Here is a 22,594-nt window from a genome sequence, read left to right as displayed (position 1 = left end):
TTACTGTAAGTGGCAATTATACACATAATACATGTGGTTGGATTACATCTAGTCTATTGATAATTGTGTGTTAATAGATATGATTTTTGTAAATATTAGTTAGATGTGTGCCAGCCAGAGACTGTGTACTTCTCTCTGTTGGGCATAGTTTTCCCCAAGGTTTCTACCTCATTTTAATTTACTATCTTCGGGAATTTTTCCATGATGCCTGTCCCCATTGGCTCCTTCACTGGGGGGTTGTGAGGCTATATTTTCCCCAAGCTGAGTTAGAACAATATGTATTGTGCAAATGGCTATACAAATAAATTAAATGTAATTAAATTGAACATACACAATCACAAGGAAGAACACTAAACGTGATTAAAGATTAATTCCACTTCTGTCATCAGATGAAAAAATAAATAAACAAACAAGAACCTCTGAAAGCTTATCAAGCTGTTAAATGAGATTCACTATTAATCATTTTAAAGCAGTTTCAATAACTGCCATGTATTTCGGTTACTACGGTAAATTTATGTTGACCTGTACATTATATAAAATCTCAGATTACCCAAAATGTACAAATGCTGTATATTAAAAGAAACACCAGCCTTTAACCCATGGGAACATAGGCTACATAATTATAATTGAAGGCGTATAAGCCTGCTGCAGTTACCCTGCATAAACATTAAGATCTCAGGCAAATATCCAGATTTAATACTGTATTTGTTTTTTTACACTCAGCAACATGCTGGATTTTTCCATAAATATTTAGCAAAATGAGGACTGACTCTCATATTCTCTCTTGTTGTAGTGTCTCCATGCACCTGTTAGCGAGAGAACTTTCAGTCTGAACTCACCTGCTTAACCAGTCCTCCCCACCCACCTCCATAGAACGAATATGTTTCTTCTGTCATTCACTTGCCTGTCAAAGACACCTCTTTGTGCCAACCTCTATTATACAGCAAATGCAATCCAAATATCATATCAAACACGTGTAACGCAGAAATTAGATGAGGGGGAAGAAAGACGGAAAGATATGTTTCCATGGTATAGTTCTTTAGGCTTGGTTCCAACTTTCAGGAACAACAATTTACTGGCCAAGAGGCAAAATTAAGTTTGCATTGCCTCGAGAGATACTGTATAACTACACACTTCCTGATGCAAACTTGATTAGATTCTCAGTTCGAAAAAAGAGTGAACCGGACACATTGTAATCTATATATATATATATATATATATATATATATATATATATATATATATAGTATACAGCATTGAAATCTTTTTAAACAAAGCTCTCTTTAGTAATGCTAGTACAACAGACATAAATTTATTTTTTTGAGATTGAAAATTTTACACAGAATAGAAAATAAAATTACAAAAAAAGGATCAAACATCATTCAATGCATTGAAAATAATTTCTTTTCTTTTTTTTATACATGTACAGTTTTCAGAAAATTACACCAAAAATAAGGAAAAGGCTGTGATTGTGATTGCTGTTCTTCCATTTAACAAACTGTTCTTGAAAAACTGCACAACAGCGCAGTCAAGAGGTCATTTGTGGGCAGTGCAGAGTCTTTGTAAACAGTGTATGTTCTCTCTTAGCCTGAAAACTGTACCAACAAAATGTTCTATTTTGTAAAAAAAACAAAAAATTTTATTACAAAATTCATCATAAAACATGTAACAACAAACCCTAAAAGATCTCGTCACTAGCTTGAGTGCAAATTCCCTGAGCCAAAGAGATTCCGTGACCTAGGAGGTTAAAGGTCAAAAGTCAGGTGCTGGTTTCATCAGTGCGGTCTACCCTGCTGGCATGCAGACGTCAGATCTTCTCCACATAGTTCCCAGGAAAGAGACCCTCCTTCCCATGAATCCGCCCTCTCCACCACCCTGATGGATCTACAGGAAAACCAGAGGAATATTAGAAACAATTCAAGTCTAAATCTAAACCACAACATTCTTTCTTATTTCCAGGTCTCACCATCATTGATTAGGTCTATTATATCATTGACATCAAAGCTAATTTCATCCACATCCTGGCCAAAATACTGATAAAGTGCTCTGCATCGAGGGCCCTGCGGTCGGGGCTGAGGTTTGGGACGGCTAGAGGGGGCCGGTGGAGGCCGTTGACTGATGCTCCTTTTCCGCTGCATTCTGGGGAGATTTTAGACTCTTTAGTACTTACAAAAATGGATTTGAGATGTTTTTGTATGTGCTATCTGTGTTCTCTTACCCTGACATGCCCTGATCAGGCACATTGAGGAAGTCGAGGTTCGTGGAGTGATTCTGGGCTGGCCTGGGGCCTCTTTGATTCTTCTGGGATCCCAGTTTAGGTAGAGCGTTGCTCGGTGGAGGGTTCTGCCTCACCGGCATGGAGTATGTCACTTCCCTCTGCTGCTGCTGCGGAGCACCAGCCCGGTTAAACTGTGCAGCCCCGTTCTGATGGCTCCCTGTTAGAAATACACATCATATAGAGGGTTACTGGTGTGTATCATAGTGTGTACCTTTTCGGTTAGGGTATCAGTTCAAGTTTTTTTATGATCTGCATTTTTATAATATTTTTAAAAAAAATGTAAAGCCGGAGACTACAAATGGGAATAATGTTTACTATGTAGACTTATTCCTTAAGGCCAACCAGAGTAGAATGAGTTTTGAGCTTTGGTTTCTCCTATGTTTATTTACTCTCAGGGAGTTTTCTCTTGTAAAAAAAAAAGGTGTGCTTAATTTTACTGAATGTGCACTTGTAGTACTTTAAATCTTAAAGTATATTTTTAAAAAAACTGTACTGGCAGATAATATTATATAAAGGCCACTTAAGTGTACTTCAAGAAAGTACACTTTCATGACTTTCTTAACACACTTAAGTGCACTTTTAAAAAGTGCACTTTGTAATAATGTCAACTTAAAAGTTACGTAAAGTACATTTTAAATCATGTTTTAATGATCTTACAATGGGGCCTACGATCAATCAGTTTTTAAAAATAAATACAAAACCCGTCCTAATTTAAAGAAAACAAGTTGACAAAAAGATTGAATTCAATATTTGGTGATAAAATAATATAGCAAGAGATTTATATGAATTTTTTTTGTAGGCCGGTCATTTTTGACCAGGAACACCACAAGTGTGACTTTGTGCCATTTCGTACAAAAATAAAGCCATTTCAAAAAAAAATTCCTGATTAATCATTAAAGTACACTAGTGTGATGAACAATGGATTTTTTTTTCCTATTTTATGTAAAACTGACAAAATGATCCACAAAAAATGCTTTTTTTCACTCAAAAACTGATGCATGTACAAAGTACCAATATGTAGCATAATGAGAGATTTATAAGGAACTTTTTTGTAGGCCCGTAATTTTTTGAAGTGTTACAATGTGGAAAAACCCCAACCAAAAATTACAAAAAGTATCAAAACATTTTGGGCAAGTTGTTAGACTCTGGGTGAGTAAAGTCAGTAAATTTTAGTCCAATGCAATAGCATTAACTGGCATTTTCGGGTACGGGAAAATCCTCTATGGGCCTAAAAATATTTCTAAAATATATCTATGGGAGATATGGGCTTCTCCATAAAGCACAGATCACTACATAAATTAACCTTAAATTTAACTAAAACAAGGATAACTTTAACAAGGATTATAGCAACAGCAACTGGAGAATATACATTGTCCCACGTGATTCAACACAGCAGTTGCAGCGCAGAATTTCAACTTGATACATAAGTTAGGAGTTTTATACCTCTGTGCCGTGGCTGGCTTCTTCCTCCTCCACCACTCTGTGGTATTCCCTTCCTGGTTGGCTCTGGAGAAAAACAAAAATGGAAGCTCAGTGAAGAGTTTTTGTGCAACTGTTGACACTTCATCCATCCAACCATCTCACGTACTGGATGTCTTTGGCAGTCCATCTCCTACTGAGACAGTAAGGGTCTTTCCTGCAGGTTTGATCACAGCTGCCTCAGTCTGTCCCCTCTGGAATATCACCATACGGGAGCCGCCTCCTCCCCAGCCCTCCTTTTTCACATGGAACTCCAGCCTGCACAAAACATTACCATTCATTCATGTTCTGCACTGGATATATGAGAAATGAGAGAGAGAGAGAGTAATCGGCACCTATCGCTGAAGGACAGTGAGAGTTTGCTTTGGGTTTGCTCCTCATAGCGCTTGCACAGAAGACTGAGGAACTCGGTCTTAAACATGGACTCTAGCAGACTGTCATACTCAGTTTCATGAAGAATGAAGAAGTCATCTTGCCTTGTGCTGGAGGGAAATAAAGAAAGACACATTTTTTATTTTTCCTGAAGAAAATATAGGGCTGGTCTAAGTAAAACTACCAGAATGCGAAGGTTTTCACAAACTTGTATTGGAAACAATATAATTCCAATAATAAGCATTTGCCTAGTGTTTTAGGGCATTTCTAGGGGGTCTTGGACACTGATGCCTTAAATACACTACTGTTCAAAAGTTTGGGGTCAGTAAAATTAATGCTTGCATTAAATTGATCAAAAGAGACAGTAAAGACATCATTCTATCTATTCTAGCATTCAAGATCTCTATTCATCAAAGAATCCTAAAGAGATGTATGACAATTTCAACAGAAATATTAAGCAGCACAACTGTTTAAAAACACTGATAATAAGTTTAATAAGTTTGATAAGTTTTCTTGCATTAAATCAGCATATCAGAATGACTTCTGAAGGATCATCTGACACTGACGACTGGAGAAATGGCTGCTGAAAATTCAGCTTTGCCATCAAAAGAATAAATTATGAAAATTATTTCAACCTATAATCTATAAAATTTGAATAAAATGTCATTTTTAATCAAATAAATGCAGCCTTGGTGAGCATAAGAGAATTCTTTCAAAAACATTTTTTTAAAATCCTTTTTAGCCCCATCAGTAAACTTTCCTCATCACTAAAACTGTTTATTTGATATTAATAGATATTATACATTTAAGTATAAAATATGTAAAGCATTTTTGGGTGTGATTGCGAAAAGAAACCATGTCAAAGAAGACCTTACAACAAATTTATAAGTAAATTAAATCCAACAAATGATGTTTTATCTAAAGCCAGGCAAAACTCATGTGCACAGCTCAAATGGTGCTGGACGACTTATATATCTCGAAGAACAATAATTATGAGCAGTTAAGGACAGAAGATGAAAGAGGACATGACTGATGAGATATCACAAAGCACAGAAAATGTTATTATTGACTATTATTGATTTGCACATTATCTTCAACCGTCTTTGATATATTATCATTAATCATCATCATCATGAGTAGACAAACAATATCCGTGGCCCTCTTGTTCCCCCCCTCCCCCGACTTTCATTATCTCTCAGACTCGACATATATGGCAGAAAAAAAGAACTGAGCCGCCATAAATATGAACTCATTTCCTGTTTACTAATTTCCTTTTTGCACTTTTGAAAATAGTTGGACCCCGCAGAACTTCCGTATAAGCTCTTCTGCTGTGACAGCTTGTTTGTCTCTCACAGTAATAAATCTGCATGCACGCACTACTGTGTATGAAGTATACACAGCATAAACGAGCAGCTTTATCACATTTGCTCAGACCCAAACAGCAGAATGCAGAACTGAAATAACACAAACGCTTTCAAAACAGCTGTATATCTACTGTAGCTGATTGTAGTTAAATGTGCAATGCATTTGGGAAACGCAGTTGTATCTATTAAGCAGAAAAAGTGGAATATTTTTACATTAACAAATTGTCTTCACAGCTGATCCCTAATAAATGAGCAATGTCACTACATTCCTACTTATGAGATTCATGTGGTACCAGCAGAATTACATTTTATACCTTTAAAACGGGCAGTATGAGGCAGCAACTTACCTTAAAGAAATCGAACGGACACTGGAAATGTCCAGTTTTCTTTTCAGAACTTCCTTTATCTGGCCCTTCTCTGGTCCTTTCTTTATTTTTTCTCGACCGATTAGGTAGATGGATTTCGGTGACAGTATTAGATCTCTCTTTATAGACTAAAAAAAATCAGCAAAAAATGATTACAGCTTATTTTTGCCCTTATTTAATTTGTTTTAAATAATAAACAACAAATATTAAGCGGCACAACCACTTTTAAGATTAATTCGAAGTGTTCATTGAGCAGCAAACAGCATATTAGAATGATTTTTGAAGAATCAAGTGACACTGAAAACTAAAATAATGATGCTGAAAATTCAGCTTCGTCATCACAGGAATAAATACATTTTGAATTATATTAAAATACAAACGGTATTTTAAATATTTCAGATTATTAATGTTTTTAATACTTTTGATCAAATAAATAGATCCTTAATGAGCATAAGAGACTTCTTTCAGAAATGTATTGAAAGAAAAAACTTTTTGAACAGTAAACATAATTTTTGCTAATTAGTTTCTCACCTTGAACCTACGGTCAAACTTGTTGACCGAGTCTGCAAAGTCAACCCGCTCCCTCTTGGCCATGAACTGCCGGAGCTCAGGCTTCTCTTCCATGCCCAGGTAATCGCCAACAAAGTTCCTGTTTATACTATTCCTACGTCGTTCTTTAAAGTTATACAGTATATCAGAAGCTAAAAAATGAGAAAGACAGAGAGAGAGAAAAATAAGTGTGCAACCTCGCATACTATTTGCTATTACAGGGTATACCATATGTTATGTATACATAAAAAAACAGAAATGTAGATATAGAATACATTTATTTAATTTCAATACTGAAAAGTATCCCTTAAAATAGTTAGATATAATTAAAAATGGATTATTGTACCCAATTTTTGTGTGTGCTGTGTATTTCTATGCTTATTAAACAATCCTGCAGTTAACTTAGCAACATGCTAACAGCAAAAATCAATGGGAAATCAATGGGAATCATTTACAAGGTTCTATGACCTTGTAAGGACCTCTTTTGACAGTCAATTGACTCTTTTGACAAGAATGCTGCTTGTGTGGGCTATGTTTTATAGACTTATATTCACCTTCCTCCCGCATCTGTTCATATTTTCTCCGGGCAATGTATTTCCTCCATGCCTTCTGGATGGTTCTGGCAAATGTGTCAAACTTCCTCTCTCGCATCTCCTCCAGCAAAAATAGCTACAGTTAGAAGAAATGGGAGTTGAAATGAGAAATGTTTAAGGGTAAGTCCAGATTTGTGAAATTATTTCTTTTTTAGGCCTTGTTTGTATGGTTGGAGTTGACTTTGTAGGTGATTTCTGAGCCTCACCGACTCTGGATTTTTGATAAAGACTTTGGTGCGGCCCATTTGGTACTGATCCGTGTCCATGTTTACACAACGCAAGAGGTGCAAAACACCCTGCTGTTCCGCACCACGCCAATGTGGCCACGTCTCCGCTGTTAGGATGGCATACCTAGCAAAACACAAGTGTGATTCAGTTACCTGAGATACTAGCCCTGAGATTAACACACTTGGGAATTCAACCTTAAAATTAGCACTCCTGAAATGTCCTCCCTATGATTAACACTCCTCCGATATTTCCGCTGAGATTAACACCTGAGGCTAATTTATTTGAGCTCCCTCACTCGAGGTTAATTCACTTAACTGGAAAACCCCAGAGCTAAGTCAAGCATTGGACTATATACAGTGCTACTAAAATGTCAAATAAAACACATTTGCAATGATATTTTATGACCAAACATTATTTCAAGCTTACTCTTACCTCTGTAAAAACTTCTGGAAGAGTCTACGGTAGGCAAAGCCTGCACGTCGTACCCTAATATTTTCCCTTAAGCCAAGATATTCCACCTGATGTCTCGCTCTGGGAACATAAAAGTGAAATTTATGAATAGCACATGAGTTCGTTTGCACCATCTTTGCATAATGTCTGGAGTCTGAACATGCTGTTATATTGAACGACTCACCTGCTCTCCTCCCAGTCCTTGGGCCTCTTGGTCTCGTTGGGTTTGATGCAGCGTATATAGTGTGGTGTGCACTTCATCAGCGTGCTAACCAACTCATTGGCTTGCCTCTGTGGACCAGACAGTTAGTAAGTGACTACAGAAAATGTGACAGGTATGCTGATTCTCAGAGTTTATTAAGGACATTGGTCTTACTTTGATCTTCGAGCTAGCAGTGGTTGGTCTACCTTTCTTTTCTGTATTGAGGTTTTCTGGGAAGAGGCTTTTGATGAAGTCGCTGCAATGCCAGAGAAATTTATGGATGTTTGTAACATGGTGATTAAGGTTACGGGAAAAGGGGATATGTCAATTGGCTGGTGTTTTCCAGGAGGAGAAAAACTGTTCTTTCAGGGAAAATTGATCATGCTCATCTTTCTTTGACATTCCATTACATTCCATTCTCTCACATTTATGAGACCTAAACACAGCCTAACAATATGAACAGTGTTTCCAATGAGAGAGAAACGGAGAAATAGCACTTACTATTGGCTGCTCTGCATCAGTTCTATGAGATCAGGGAAAAGCACGTCTCTATTTCTCTCGCAGAAACCGTTGATATCGTACGACACCTGATTTAAAGAAGTACTTAGTAAGAAGAAATTTAGTAGTGCTAAAGCACTGCAATATTTTCTTATGTATTTGAAAGTCTCTTGTGCTCACCAAAGCTGCATTTATTTGATCAAAAATACAATAAAAACAGAAATATTGTGAAATATTATTACAATTTAAAATAACTGTTTTTTATTTTAATATATTTTAAAATGTAATTTATTCCTGTGATGGCAAAGCTTGATTTTAGCCACCAGTAATTACTCCAGTCTTCAGTGTCACATGATCTTTCTAAAAATCATTTTAAATATGCTACCCAAGAAACATTTCTTATTATTATCAATGTTGACAACAGATGTGCTGCTTAAAATTGAGGAATCCATGTTATTATTTTCAGGATTCTTTGATGAATATTTTTATTTGAAATAGAAATCTTTTGTGACATTAAAAATGCATTTATTGTCACTTTTGATCATGTAATGCATCATTGCTGAATAAAAGTATTAATTTCTTAGAACAAAAGTCATAAAACACACCTTGCCAGCATAGTGGTGAATGACAAATCCCGAGTTCCAGTTGTTGAAGTGTTCGTGCGTCCCCACAGCAGCCTGTAGCTTCTGAAGCAGAGTTAAATCAACACCTTCTTTGGTGGCGTGCATGGTGGCACACACATCATCCAGCACACTCATGATGCCAGGAGGATTCTGGGATTGAGAGGGGATGGAGTTACAGCTTACAAATCAAATAAAAAAATAATATCATTATGAATTACTATCAGTATTAAATATAGCACAGCCCCTTTGCAGGCTTACCAGTTTATTTTCTATTAAGTCACACACAACTTTGTTGTTAAAGTATTCTATGGGTGTCCATTTGATGCCCTCCTGTACATACTCTTCCTGTGGGAGGTAAAACAGTCTGTCAAATCGAGAATTTACACACATCAGGACAGATACTAGTGAAAGGTGTAATGAATGATTTGTTGTTGTTTTTTTGTACCTGTTCTGCTTTCAGTGTCAATTCAATAAAGATCTGTTGCAACTTTTCATTCACAAAGTTGATACAGAACTGTTCAAAACCATTCCTCTAAAATAAATAGATAATTATTATTATTAATAACATTCATTTAATATAATTAATAGTTGTACTTTAATTAAAAATTCAATAAAATTTTCGCAGAATGTTATTTTTTCATATATATATATATATATATATATATATATAATATAATAATGGCCTGTTCACACCACAACAATAACTATAAAGATAATTAGCCTCCACACCCCCGGACGATAGTTCTGTTTATTATAAGCGCGTTGCAGTTTTGTCATCTGCCGCTTTAAATGCCCGAGTTAGTAACAGCAGGATGGATTCTGATTGGCTGTTAATGTTTTTATCGTTCATCAGCTGGATAAAATCATTCTGAAAGTGATTCCAACTATATCGTTTCTTTGTGCCTTTTTGTTATAGCTGTGGTGTGAACTCTACTATTCTTTTATATTAAGAACGATTTTTAGAACTAGATCTTTATCATTATCTTTATAGTTCTCTTTCATAGGTTCACTCAACGCTGCGGAAAGCGCAGTGGGATATCCTCTGGATGTGCCGATTGCCTGAAGCCCTATAGAATCACGCCAATTCATTGGCTGATGGCGCTCGTGCAAAGCTGGCTCCACCCCGACGCTCCTACGTCGTAGCATGATGAACGCGCGCGCGCCATCCTCTCCTCAGATTTCTCTGCCTTCACGAAGCGGTCACATCTTGCCCTTCGTACGTTTTTTCTGAGCCCAAATTATTCTAAATTCAACTACAGCTTTCGTCTCAACACTTCAGCGACTGGTATAAGTGGAACTCTGTTCTCCTTACAGTGAAGTGTCATGGATTATCGACGCTGCTCTCCGCCATGCGTTCGTTTTATTTCGAACGACGACTCTCACAGTAAGTGTGTTAAATGTATGTTTTTTTTGCATGCGCGTGAGGCTGTATTAGGATTGTCAATGTAAATTTTGTGACAATCTCCTTCTCAAAACCCTCCGCTCTAGACTCGCGGTTTTTGAGTAGGAGTCATTCATTCCCCCCCGTCGCGCTCCCAAGACTGCTGAGGCCTCTCGTGGATCCGTGGCCTGGGGCTCGGATGTTGAGCTTGAGGATATTGAGTACGAGCAGACGGGCCTCGCCCTTTCTCTCCCTCTCTCTCCAGAGCACGCACGTGGCACGGTTGAATCCGCGCATGATTATAAATGCCCCAGCCCGGGAGCCGGGAATCGGTTTCTTTCGGTCTGGATGACGTGATTTACACTGCAGCTTCCGACTCCGAGGATTTCGGGCCTGCTTTGACTGATGACGTTATCCCGCCTAGCGGCCAGGACGCACGGCCTACTCCGGCCTACACTGAGCTTATTGACGTGCTGTCGCGCGCTACAGAGAAGCTCTCTATAGACTGGCCTGATGAGCCCCGCGAGTCTCAATCGTCCAAACTCGATGAGAGGTTCCTTCGTGGCCCTAATTCTAGGCCAGAGCGAAGAAAGCTGCCCTTTTTCAGCGATCTGCATCACGAGATCTACAGATCCTGGAAGCCGCCTTTCTCCGCACGCCTAACTAATGCGGCAGCCGCTGACTTCACCAACCTTGTGGGTTTTGTGGAGCAGGGTTATTCCGCTATTCCAGCGGTCGAGGACACGCTGGCTAACCACCTCGCCCCGTCGTCTGCACCGTCCTGGAAGTCGCCTCCCCTCCTTCATTCCAAGGCTTGTAGGACTACTTCCTCCCTTATTGGGAAGTCTTACATGGCGGCTGGTCAAGCAGGCTTGGCCCTGCATACCATGGCCATCCTTCAAGCCTACCAAGCGGACATCCTGAAGGACATGGATGAAGGAGTGGGACTGACGCCCGAAGCTGTCAAAGAGCTTCGCAAAGCCACAGATCTGGCCTTAAGAGCCACCAAACACACTGCTCGGGCTGTAGGTCGCTCTATGGCGGGCTCGGTTACCGCAGAGCGCCAACTCTGGTTGAATCTCACGGAGATCCGAGACAAGGATAAGAGTTTTCTCCTGGACGCCCCTATCTCCCACTCAGGTCTTTTCGGGGAGGTGGTCAACACGGTGGTTGAGAAGTTCCGTGCCGCTAAGTCTCAGTCGGCCGCGTTCAGGCAGTTTATGCCCAGGAGGACAAGAGAGCCAAGAGACTCCAACCCTCCCCCTTCTCAAACCCGAGAACGCTCTGCTCATAGGGCTGAATTCCCTACTAGAAGGAGTGACCCGGCTCATCCCCCACCAACTCCGGTCTGGGGAGCCCGAGGTCGTCCGTTTCCCCGCCAGCGCCCTCACAAGCGCCTTCAGCTGAAGCGGTCCAACAAATCGGCCGCTCCAGCCTCCTCAAGCCATTCCTGACCCGCAGGTCAAAAGGAGGAGAGCCTCACCAGATCTACGAGGTTGGGACAGACCGCGCAAGCGTTTCTGCCCTCCTCCAACCGGCTCTCCTCCTCCAACCCTGTCACCTTCGCCACCCAGTGTGTTTCGAAGTGCAGGTCCTGTTTCACTCTCTTCACCCAGTCCGGCGCAGTCTTGCTCGGCGCAGTCTTGCTTTCTCCCCTCGCTCCCGGCGCACGTTACACCCCAATCGCTTCCTCGGAGGCACAGTTCGTTTTCCTCTGGAGCAGGCGGACCCAGTTACTTCTATCCAGGTGGTGGTACCCCCCAGTACGTGTCAGGACGCCAAGCGCTCTCCTCCACGGTCAACCACGCCTCCCCATGGGAACGAGCGCGCCACCCTACCTCAGGTATGTCCCTTGCACTACAACACTCCTCTCCCTCTATCACATTTTGTTCAAGAATGGGAGCGTCTACCAGGGGTATCGCCTTGGATCCTTCGCACTGTTCGGCTCGGCTACACGCTTCAGTTTTGCCGCTGATAGAGAATCAGATGAGATTCCCTAGGGGAAACTGAGGTTAGTTTCGGCCTTCATGCGTGGGGTTACGCACCTGAAACTGGCTCGCCTGGAGGGTTTGACAGGGGCTCCCTTTGAGCCCTTGGAGTCAGCCCCTGAGCGGATTCTGACTCTTAAGGTTGCTGTTTTGTTGGCTTTATCTTCACTAAAGCGGATGGGGGATTTGCAGGCTCTCTCTATTAGTGAGTTATGCTTGGACTTCGCTCCTGGCCTGGTTAGGGTTACCTTGAGGCCGAGGTCGGGGTATGTACCCAAGGTTCTTTCCACGGCGTTCCGCTCTCAGGTTGTTAACCTTAACGCTTTCCACCCTCCTCCTTTTGCCTCTGAGGAAGGAAACTTAACCTGCTCTGCCCGCTTCGTTCTTTGAAGTTGTATGTAGATCGCTCAGGTGGTTGGAGGAAATCAAACCAGCTCTTGGTATGTTTTGGTGCTGGCCGCCGCGGGCTTGCAGCATCAAAGCAGAGGATTTCCCACTGGGTAACGGATGCTATTTCGCTGGCTTATGAGGTGCGTGGTTTGTCTTCACCTCTTAGCATCAGAGCACATTTCACCCAAAAGTGTGGCTTCCTCTCAAGCTCTCTTTAGAGGGGTCCTCTTGGAAGACATTTGTGTGGCGGCAGGTTGGTCCTCTCCGCACACCTTTGTGAGGTCCTATAATTTAGATCTTGACATGACTCCAGGTTCCCAGGCTCTATCTGCTTGAACCGGTCATGGTTATTATTATTTGGTCTGGTACCAGTTATGGCAGCGATTAGCTTGGCGAGTTTGGCATTTCGTTCCCACTGCGCTTTCCGCAGCATTGAGTGAACCTATGAAAGAGAACGTCTCTGGTTACTTGCGTAACCTATGTTCTCTGAATAGGGAACGAGACGCTGCGTTCGCTGCCAAGCTCCTCGCGCTGCCGACAGTTTTTTTCTTTTCGGCAGAGAAATCTGAGGAGAGGATGGCGCGCACGTTCATCATGCTACGACGTAAGAGCGTCGGGGCGGAGCCAGCTTTGCGCGAGCGCCATCAGCCAATGAATTGGCGTGATTTTATAAGGCTTCAGGCAATCGGCACATCCAGAGGATATCCCACTGCGCTTTCCGCAGCGTCTCGTTCCCTATTCAGAGAACATAGGTTACGCAAGTAACCAGAGACGTTATTGTCCTTAGTGTGAACGGGCCTTAAGATTTTTTCAAAAACTTTTTTGAAAGAAGTCTCTTTTGCTTAAGTTTGAAATTATTTGTTCAAAAAATGACAAATATGCCTTATTGACTGATTAATTATTTGAAGGTAAAAATTCACTCATTCAAATATGCAAACACAATCAATGAAAGGAAAGAATATTTACTTGGAAAATCTCGAATCCATAAATATCCAGAACGCCAACACTGAGCTCTTCAGTGGGTTTCTGTATGGCTTTATTTATTGCCTGCTCAGACAGAGAAAGACAAAAAATTACTCTTTTTTTCCCAACTAATGGTTACTGTGTGTTCATATGTCATTCACTAACCTCAACTAGGTAGTCAAACAGACGGGCATAGAGGGCTTTGGAGAGAGCGTCACGCGTGTGGCACGCTTGTTCCCTGTTCAGTGTCACGTCGATAGATTCAGATTTACCACCCCATTTGGAGTCCATTTTCCTGCTGGTGATTTTCTCCTGAAGACGGTTCTGGTCGATGCCCAGCAGGTAGGCAGGGAAAGCCAATACTGGGTTGAAAGTAGGGTAAAAGATGTCAATGCAAAGTCTGACAAAATATTTTTTAATATAGAAATTAAGACGGTGATCTCAAAATGGTAAACAGGGAAGCATTTACTTCATCTGGATATCACTTACAGTCCGTGCTTTCCACTTGTCCGTAGTTTCCCACCTCAATGAAACTGATGGCGCCCAGATGTAAGATGCCAGCTACAATCTGCAGTACCTGCCTCTGATACATCTCTGGTATGCCTATCACACGCATGGCTTCCTGTAGACCAAGTCATCAAAACTCAAGGTCAACAAAAGTCTAGGTGCCTGGAACTGAAAAACTTTGCCACTCTTAATGTATTTGGTTCATGGAGGGGACAAATTTGATCTGGCATGATAATACTGATGAAATTATGTACCATGGTTTCCTGGAAGTCCTTGCTGTCATTAGTTCCATCCACCTTGTATGTTCCAGACTGGTTCAGGTAGTAGTAGTAATCTGGGGTCATAATTCCCAATTCTTCTTTCTGCTGAGGCGTGCATCCATCTATTAGCTAAAAACAGAGTGGTGGTTTATTCAATATCTATTCATATGATCCATCAGTATTACATGAAAATTGTGTGTGTTCAACGTGAATGTTGTTGTTTTTTATTCTATGAATTCTTTCTAGATGCAGCTCTCTGAAAAAATATTACATATTTTTATTAAATATTTCATATATTTAAATAATAAATATATTAAAATATGTGACAGTGGGATTTTTTTTGTTCTTTGTTGTTCTGTAGTTTTTTTATTTTTATTTTATTTTCTGTATTTTTAAACCCTGTTAAAAAAAAGGGAAAAAGAAATGTACAAAAAAGGCGTTTTATTGAGACCATGGTAAATTATTTTTAAAAAGAAATATTTAATACTTAAAAAAAATATTATTTCAGAAATGTAATATTTAAGACACTATGTCTTTCTATTATTTTTCCAGATCGCGCTAATAATAAATATTTATATAGCCTATGAAATAATTATTACATATTTAATGAATTTTGATGTGACTGGTGTGCTTTTTTTGTTCTTTTTGTAGTGTTTTATTCCCCTTTACTTATCTGTAGTTTTTCTAAACACTGTTAAACTCAAAACAAAACAAAATTAAAAAGCAGACACAGTCCACAACATTTCCTATAATTAGAAAAAGGAATAAAATAACACAAATTTTCTCTTTCCTACCTGGTAGAAGATGTGAAAGCTCCTTTCATTTTCATTCTGGCTCACGACTCTTGATTTTTCCAGCAGGAAGTTGGAGATCTTCCCTCCGTCTGGCTCTCCTCCTCGACTAAACTGGATCTCAAAGTATTTGCCCTGTCAATCGAGCTAGCGTTACTCACAGTAATGGAACACAGGTTTGCGTGTTGTAAATTCATAAGACTGAGCTGGATATATGTGAGTGTGAAACGCACAAAACGGCTTGAATTGTTGTTGCGGACTGTCTTCGCATTGCCAAACGCTTCCAGCAGAGGGTTTGACTGCAGGATAATATCCTTCACATGCTGAACAACAAAAACGCACAGTTTTAAAACTAAGACTTGGTTTAAACAAGGTAAAAAGATATTCTAAACACAGTTGTTACCTGTACTTTAGCTCCTCCCCCTGATACTTTTGATATGTAGCCCATAATGTACTTAGCAGCAACTGTTTTTCCTGCCCCGCTTTCTCCGCTGAAGGACGTGAACATAACACATGTGTGTCTTACTCAACACCTTTACATCAGTGCTGTATGAATTCATACTCTCACATGCCATATTCTTAGACACACGCTTTCAAATAGGTGGCTTCACGGTCACAGGAAGTTGTAGTTAGCGGCTTTTAAACCTTTTTAAATCTTTAAATACTATTTAACAGAATTGACAGCACTGGTAAACTGAATAAAATGGCATGTCTACATTTGGCTATATCCTCACTGGCCGAGACTTAAAAAATGGAAGTAGGCAAGGCCTCAGGGCATTTAGATGTTCCTATTTGCTCAATCACATAGGCCCTACATATTTCAGTGCCTATAAAATCCCATAATCACGTTCAGTGGTTGGTTGAAATAATAAAAATGGCATAGTTGAAGAAATTCAATTTAGAAATGTCCTTATTTTAGTTATTAAATATTTGTTTGGTTATGTCTAAAGCTCGCTTGATTTGTTCTAGTTCATTAGACATTTTGGTTTGGTGCTTTGGAGGGTAGCTACCTTGAAAGGAACCTTTATAGCCTACAAACTTTGACTGGGCAATTAGGTAGCAAGGGAGCCATTATGAAACAACATTTGCAAGGTCTTCTTTACTGTCAGCTGAAATCAGGAAGGAAACTATACTAAGAAAGGTGACCACTGCTGCAAAGCCTTTTCTGTGGGTGTGACAAAATGGGGAAGGATCTGCCAACAGTGAGAATGGGACTAAGATTATAAAAAGTGATATCAGCGAATGACACTGATACTGAATTGTGGATCTCTGCAGAGGTCTTGTGAACATGGGATTGGGTTTGAATGTGGCAAGTTACAGGAAGAAATTCAAATCTGTGTTGAAACAGACAGCACATATCATGCAAGAACCACAAACCTGATAATAACACATTGATTTTCACAGTCAATCATCATGTTCCTGTACATGTTGTCTGTCAGAGCGTAAACGTGTGGTGGGTTCTCATACTGGGCCTAAAGAAAGAGAGAGATGGCTGTGAATCTGACATCATACAATCAAGCTAAATGCATGATAAACGTGAGAAGTATTGATATAATGACAGTAAGTGTTCATTGTATTTGACCTACAGCTCCCTGGTAGAGCTCAATCTCACGGTCAGTGAAGTATGGCATCTGTTTAAAAGGATTCACCGATATCAAGACAGGCCCTATATAGGTCTTCAAATCACAGTTAAGGACATAGAACAATCCAGTTCAATTCAATCCAATTCTGTTTGCTTCAGTTCAATTCAGTAGAATGCATAGTAGATTTTATACTGTATATAAAATTTGGGTGTGGTAGTATTAGTCTCTTAGTATTAAGACTCTTAGTCTTAAGTCTCTTAGTCTCTTGTGGTATTGATCCCTCAGAAATCATTTGGTGATATATATAGAAATTAATGTTCAGTGTATTATAGTAGTTATAATCAGTTATCAAGTTCCATAAGTGACATTTTAACTGCTAGTAAATACCATAGATGTCAGACAATCAATCATCATTTTCTGCAAATGTAATCTGGACTAAAAAAAAGTAGTGGCTGCTAAGCGTCCTGTAAAATCAGGAAGTGAGAGTGTGTGCCAACTGTTGAGACACACGTAAACAAAAGAGGAAGAAAAAACTTCTAATCAACCTTCTGTGAGTGACCATACAGTCTTAACAACACATGCAGTGCTAACTGATCATTTGAGAGGAGTGTTATGATCCAGTCTAGAGTGATTTGATCCCTTGGAGATCAAGGATACAAAGATGTAGTCGTCCATGTATCTCTTTTTGAGATTTTCCACAATGGCATCTTCGGTGATCTTGGAGAGAAGCACCATGTCATCAACACCACTCTGCTTGACATTCTGGCTCTGCCAGTGATACTTGGCCTGAAGGAGAGATGATACAAGGAGAGAGAAAATTGAGTCACAACTTCCATTTATCAGCCAACTTGAATGGCTAATGACTTAACCAAAGAAATTTACATCAAAGATGTGAGTTTACGTCCTTGTCGAAATAAACAGCTGTTTTTGTCCTTTTATAGCAACTGATGTTTTTTTTTAAGCAAACAACTGTTTAACTACAGAAATTATACTTTCTAAATCCTAAACTACTATTTCTAAATACCCATACAAAATTCTTGAGGGACTCCTTAATGACTACAAACTGAACAGGTCTAGAGGAAGCAGGTCTATGTGGTTGAGATCAACTTGTTAGGGTGTAACTCTAACATAAAATGATATCCACACCCCCTTTACTTACATGAAACACATTTACTTCTTTTTCAAACCCATCGTTGATATTATTAACAGGGTTTTTTATTACCATCAAATTGGTTACATTAGTGACATTAAATTACTGTGTAAACCCAACAGGAATCACCAAACAGCTGATTTTTTCCCTCATAACTAAGGCATTATGTTACCCTTTTACTTCTTACAAAGGAACAAGATTCTTAACTAGCATACTGCACTGATATTCAAGCGAGGAAAAGACGCTGCCTTGGGAAAACTGAAGGTCATGGCCGACTTGCAGCATCCAGTTCCTCTTTCAGTCTTCCCTGTTGCTGAAGTATTTACCACCATATCTAACCGCTGGTGATTGCAGATAGAAAAGGAGGGCAACTAAAAGTTGAACCGAGATGTGCATCTGTACACATGAATGTTCTTGTTTTAACAGGAGACACGATTTTCACAAATACAAAGTCAAAAACCTGTTGTTTCTAAAAATGTTGCAACTTTGCACGGGGACGCAAAAAAGAATGTTCTAAACTTCGAATTTTAAATTATATAAAAGAAATACAATTGATAAAAATAAAATTCGACCTATACTGGCTTTTACACAAATTGACCAACCCAATAAAACAATATATAATATAATAATAATAGGACTTCACTGAGCTACAGGTAAGGGTAAGCTAAATTAGTCAATAAAAAAAATTTCAACGCATGTTTGGTTTACATATGGGCGAACCCAACTGTTGGTTTAAATTTTTAAATGACATTTTAAAACCCAACGGTTGGGCTTAACTGTATCTGACCCGAACATGGGTTGAAACAACAGAATTTTATAGAGAGTAGGTTCTGTCATTAATACACATTGCAATTGGTCTAGTCTGATTCTGATTAACACGTTTTTCTTAAATTATAGGTGATTGAAATTAGTTGGTTTTCTGTGGTAATAAGGACAGGAAACCACAGATAGTTACCAAGCAACAAGTAGTAGATGTAAGGAAGTTAAAGATCAGCTGTGTGTCTGTGTCACATTTGGATGCATTACATACCACTAAAGGTTATTGCTTACTTAGCATAATCATGAAACATAACATCTCTCAACATAATTTGAAAAAGAATACAACTGGCTTATATTTATATATAACAAGCATGAGATGCACAATTCAACACTTTTATATAATATGACTCTCTTTTATAGAGAAAGCGCACTAAAGTTAGCACTGAAGAGGCTGAAGCTCTCATGCCAGTGTTCACATTCATTTTTGCATTTAAATTTGAGGTATACCAGATTTTTCTCTACATGAGCTCCTTAAGGCATATTTGTTTTTGATGTGTTGCACCATAAGGAAGCTGTGAAACATTTTCTGGGTTTGTGGTCTGAATTCCTGGCCTTTGTTTCGACCACAGCTCAAACATCACACATGGAGCGTGGTCAGGGTATCTGAGCTACAACAGCTCTTATAAACTAATTAAGTGTTGTTTGATGGACGCGGGAGTTTCTAAAAATACATATCTCTTTTATTGAAGAGATAACAGGCTACATAATGTTCATAATGTCTTGTCTTCGGAGCTTTAGGACTATAGATTGAAGATTAAAGCCAAATTTTTTTACTCATTGTACTACAATTACCTATATAAAGATGACCTATTTCTGAATGACATCACTAATGTTCAAAATTGGAAAATGCTTGATCAGTGGAAAGCACCTTCATGATTCTAAATTCAATGATTCACAATACTAAAATTGGTGAATGAAAACCATTGTGAGTTATTCAGATAATAAACATACTTAAATAGCTGATATGGGAAAAGAAATGATAATTCACCACATGATGAGCAAAACAAAAATGAATGAATCAACCACACTGGTTTGCTGATGTCTGTGCTGAGTGAGGTAAAGTTCTAATATAATGATAGAGCAGATGGAAACTGCATCCAAATATGCTTACTTCGCTAATTTAAACTAGGTGAAAAAATAACAGTATTCCTAAAATAGTAGGTGAAATGTACCCAGATGACCTACTTCTTCCGGCAAGATTTTAAAGTACGCATCCAATGGAAACTTTATCATCCCATGAGGCCAAAGGGAGAGGATTTGTGAAAGGTAGTGAAGCAACACGACTGACGCTGGTAGGTCACATGATAATTACAATGACGAATGTAGTACATTCTGTTTACATTAATACTATATAGAACACAAAAGAAGATATATTGAAACATGTCTCAGAGGTTGTTTTTGAGCCCATTGAATGTCATTGTATGGTCAAAAACTGTTAACAATATCCCCAATGTTACTCTTTTCTACTAGAACTAGATGGTAATAGCTAAAAAAGTGGAAAATGCTTGACCAGCGGAAAATACCTTCATCTACTGATCTTCATTTTCCAAAATTTGCTCAAAAATTGTCATTTAGAAATGTAAGATGTTGAAATAGCTGATATGCTCTACGGTATAAGGGAAGATCAACTACATACAATTCATAATTGAGATACAGTTCACAAATCTGTACAGAATTTTTTTTTTTTTTTTGAGGAATGTTTCAGTTTCGTTTGTTGTTGTCCATACAATGAAAAGTCAATGGGGTTTGGGGTTGCTTTCATTTTATGCTCAAAAACAGTATTATTTCATTATTTATTATTTCACCTTCTTTTGTGTTCCATAGAAGAAAGTTGTACAGGTTTGAAACAACATGAAAGTGAACCATGACATTCATGAGATGATATTAATTTTTACAATGTGGATCAACTTTGCATCCATCATTTGACCTGTGCTGGAAGTTGTAGGCCAGTTGTGGTGGATCTATTAAATACAGTTTATGAAAGACACAAACTTCAGAAAGCTGTAGAAGTGGTGAGGAAGTACAGAGACAGGAACCGCAAGTCCCCTCTGACATAGTTCCCCACATCCACCCACCTCTAGGTGCTGTTGCGAAAAAATCCTCTGTAAACCTTTCGCCAAATAGTCAAACGCTCACTTCCTTCAGAAGCACCACCCCTGTCCCAAACTGCTTTAAACCTAACATCATGAAAGCCCTCAGTATCACCTTACCAAAGGAAACATGAACATCTCACCAGCTTGAAAGCATCAGGCTTTGATGAATAACAAAATGAAAGTGACATGTGAAGGCCAAGTATTGTAACCCATGCTCAGGGTTAGTGCAAGTTAGGGCACACACATTAGGAGTAGTGAGTAGAGAACACACACACACTGCAAATTGTGGACACACACACCCGGAGCAGCCATTTTTGGGAGTGATTGGGGGTTAGGTCACTGGTAATATATATACAGAATAAAAGCTACAAATGCTTATGGTAAAATAAACCTTGACTAATAACTGAGGTTAATCGGCTTCCATTTAAGGAGTGGTTCGAGTTCACTTTTGTGTGATGCTGTTCTTAGAACTTCCTTTTCAGTTCGTTTCACACATCCTAATCGAGTCGTCTCAAGCTTTTGACTTTACAGAGGAAACTTTTCAAATTAGCACCAACAATTGTGTTATGAGTACACTGAGGAACGTACATTTCTACATACTCTTATTTACAGGCATATCCCAGAATAGCTTAAAAAAAGACAAAGGGTTGTTTAATCAACAAGGGGTCTTTTTTAGGAGCCACAAATAGGTTTATATTTTACAGTCAGGTGTGCCATTAGTCAGGTGTGCAAATAAGCCATAAGTTAAAGTCAAAAGAGAACATATTAAACATCTAATTGCAATGATAAACCTCAAGCACATTACCATTATGCCGGTGCTGTTTGTTTCTCCTCCTCTGTGGTTCTTCCTTTGATGAGTGTGACAATCCAAAGCTTTCTCAGCACCCTGCCATGACCAGTACTCTACAGCACAAGAGCAGAAAGTTTAGACAAGGGAAGCAGACTGTGACAAGCACAGAGCAAAGATCACTTCCTCAAACTCCCACAACCCTTAGGTGAGACAAGAAGTTGCATGCTATCTCACCACAGGCTGAACACACGCATATACGCCTACAAATAGAGGCAGGGGACCCATAATTGGTCAAACTCATATCCCTCATGATCATGCAAAACCAATAATGCGTCGCAGGTTCCAGGTCAGCCGTTACTCTGAGGTGTGTGACAGGATGCAGCCCCTCCTGTTGAATGGGTGACAAACTACAAAAGATGCAGAAACAATAAAGTCATCCTGCAAAACACCAAAACTAAACACACCCTCACTCACGTTTAATCCTCTTTATACAGTTCTAAAAACAAAACAGCTCTGGTTTGAGAATTTAAGAGGCATCCATAGCCTCAAGTCACATGGCCTAAAAATGCAAAACAAAGCTGACCTTTAGGGCCCTGGGCCCCTCAGCACATACAAATAGGGCCCCTGATGACAATTTTAGCCATTTATTGTTAGCCTACCAAAACGTTCAGTTTCTCTGCTTTTAATTTGTTTAGTCTTCGTCATCCTCCAAAGACGTGTCTCATGGGAACATAATCTGGCCCTGCAACAGAAATAGTTTTTTTTTAGGTTTATTGTTATATTCAACACTGAAAAAAATATATTGCGGATATATACTGTACGTGACAACCCACATATGACAAAGAAACGATGTGATAAGTCTGAGGTTTGTATGTGAC

The 22,594-nt window shown here is 39.2% G+C and overlaps 1 protein-coding gene across 1 annotated transcript; it reads right to left on the bottom strand.

Moving 5' to 3' along the window:
* Positions 1-1,296: 1,296 nt before the first annotated feature.
* On the bottom strand, positions 1,297-21,928 carry myo1f (myosin IF). The gene is made up of 28 exons (XM_077224315.1): positions 21,732-21,928; positions 17,522-17,650; positions 16,868-16,957; positions 16,659-16,753; positions 15,685-15,772; positions 15,515-15,604; positions 15,285-15,416; positions 14,485-14,619; positions 14,213-14,345; positions 13,889-14,085; positions 13,727-13,807; positions 9,447-9,533; positions 9,260-9,346; positions 8,984-9,151; positions 8,382-8,467; positions 8,055-8,136; positions 7,863-7,969; positions 7,661-7,759; positions 7,207-7,351; positions 6,962-7,076; positions 6,390-6,559; positions 5,841-5,986; positions 4,093-4,239; positions 3,867-4,015; positions 3,722-3,784; positions 2,219-2,435; positions 1,967-2,139; positions 1,297-1,884 (listed from the first exon to the last, which is right to left on the bottom strand). The coding sequence occupies exons 1-28, from the start codon at positions 21,732-21,734 to the stop codon at positions 1,808-1,810; spliced, it is 3,291 nt and encodes a 1,096-aa protein (XP_077080430.1). The 5' UTR covers positions 21,735-21,928; the 3' UTR covers positions 1,297-1,807.
* Positions 21,929-22,594: the final 666 nt, after the last annotated feature.

Source organism: Siphateles boraxobius, unplaced genomic scaffold (genome assembly GCF_051911475.1).
Source record: "Siphateles boraxobius isolate OS27281-9 unplaced genomic scaffold, OSU_SipBor_1 9, whole genome shotgun sequence".
Taxonomy (NCBI): domain Eukaryota; kingdom Metazoa; phylum Chordata; class Actinopteri; order Cypriniformes; family Leuciscidae; genus Siphateles; species Siphateles boraxobius.
This window is presented reverse-complemented; position numbering and strand designations above follow the sequence as displayed.

Bases quoted from the DNA above. Each gene is read 5' to 3' on its own strand.
- myo1f (XM_077224315.1), bottom strand. The intron at 16,958-17,521 runs GTATCCTTGATC...TGTGATTTGAAG, and splicing joins ACATGGACGACTACATCTTT to ACCTATATAGGGCCTGTCTT. The intron at 5,987-6,389 runs GTGAGAAACTAA...GATTTTTTTTAG, and splicing joins AGTTTGACCGTAGGTTCAAG to TCTATAAAGAGAGATCTAAT.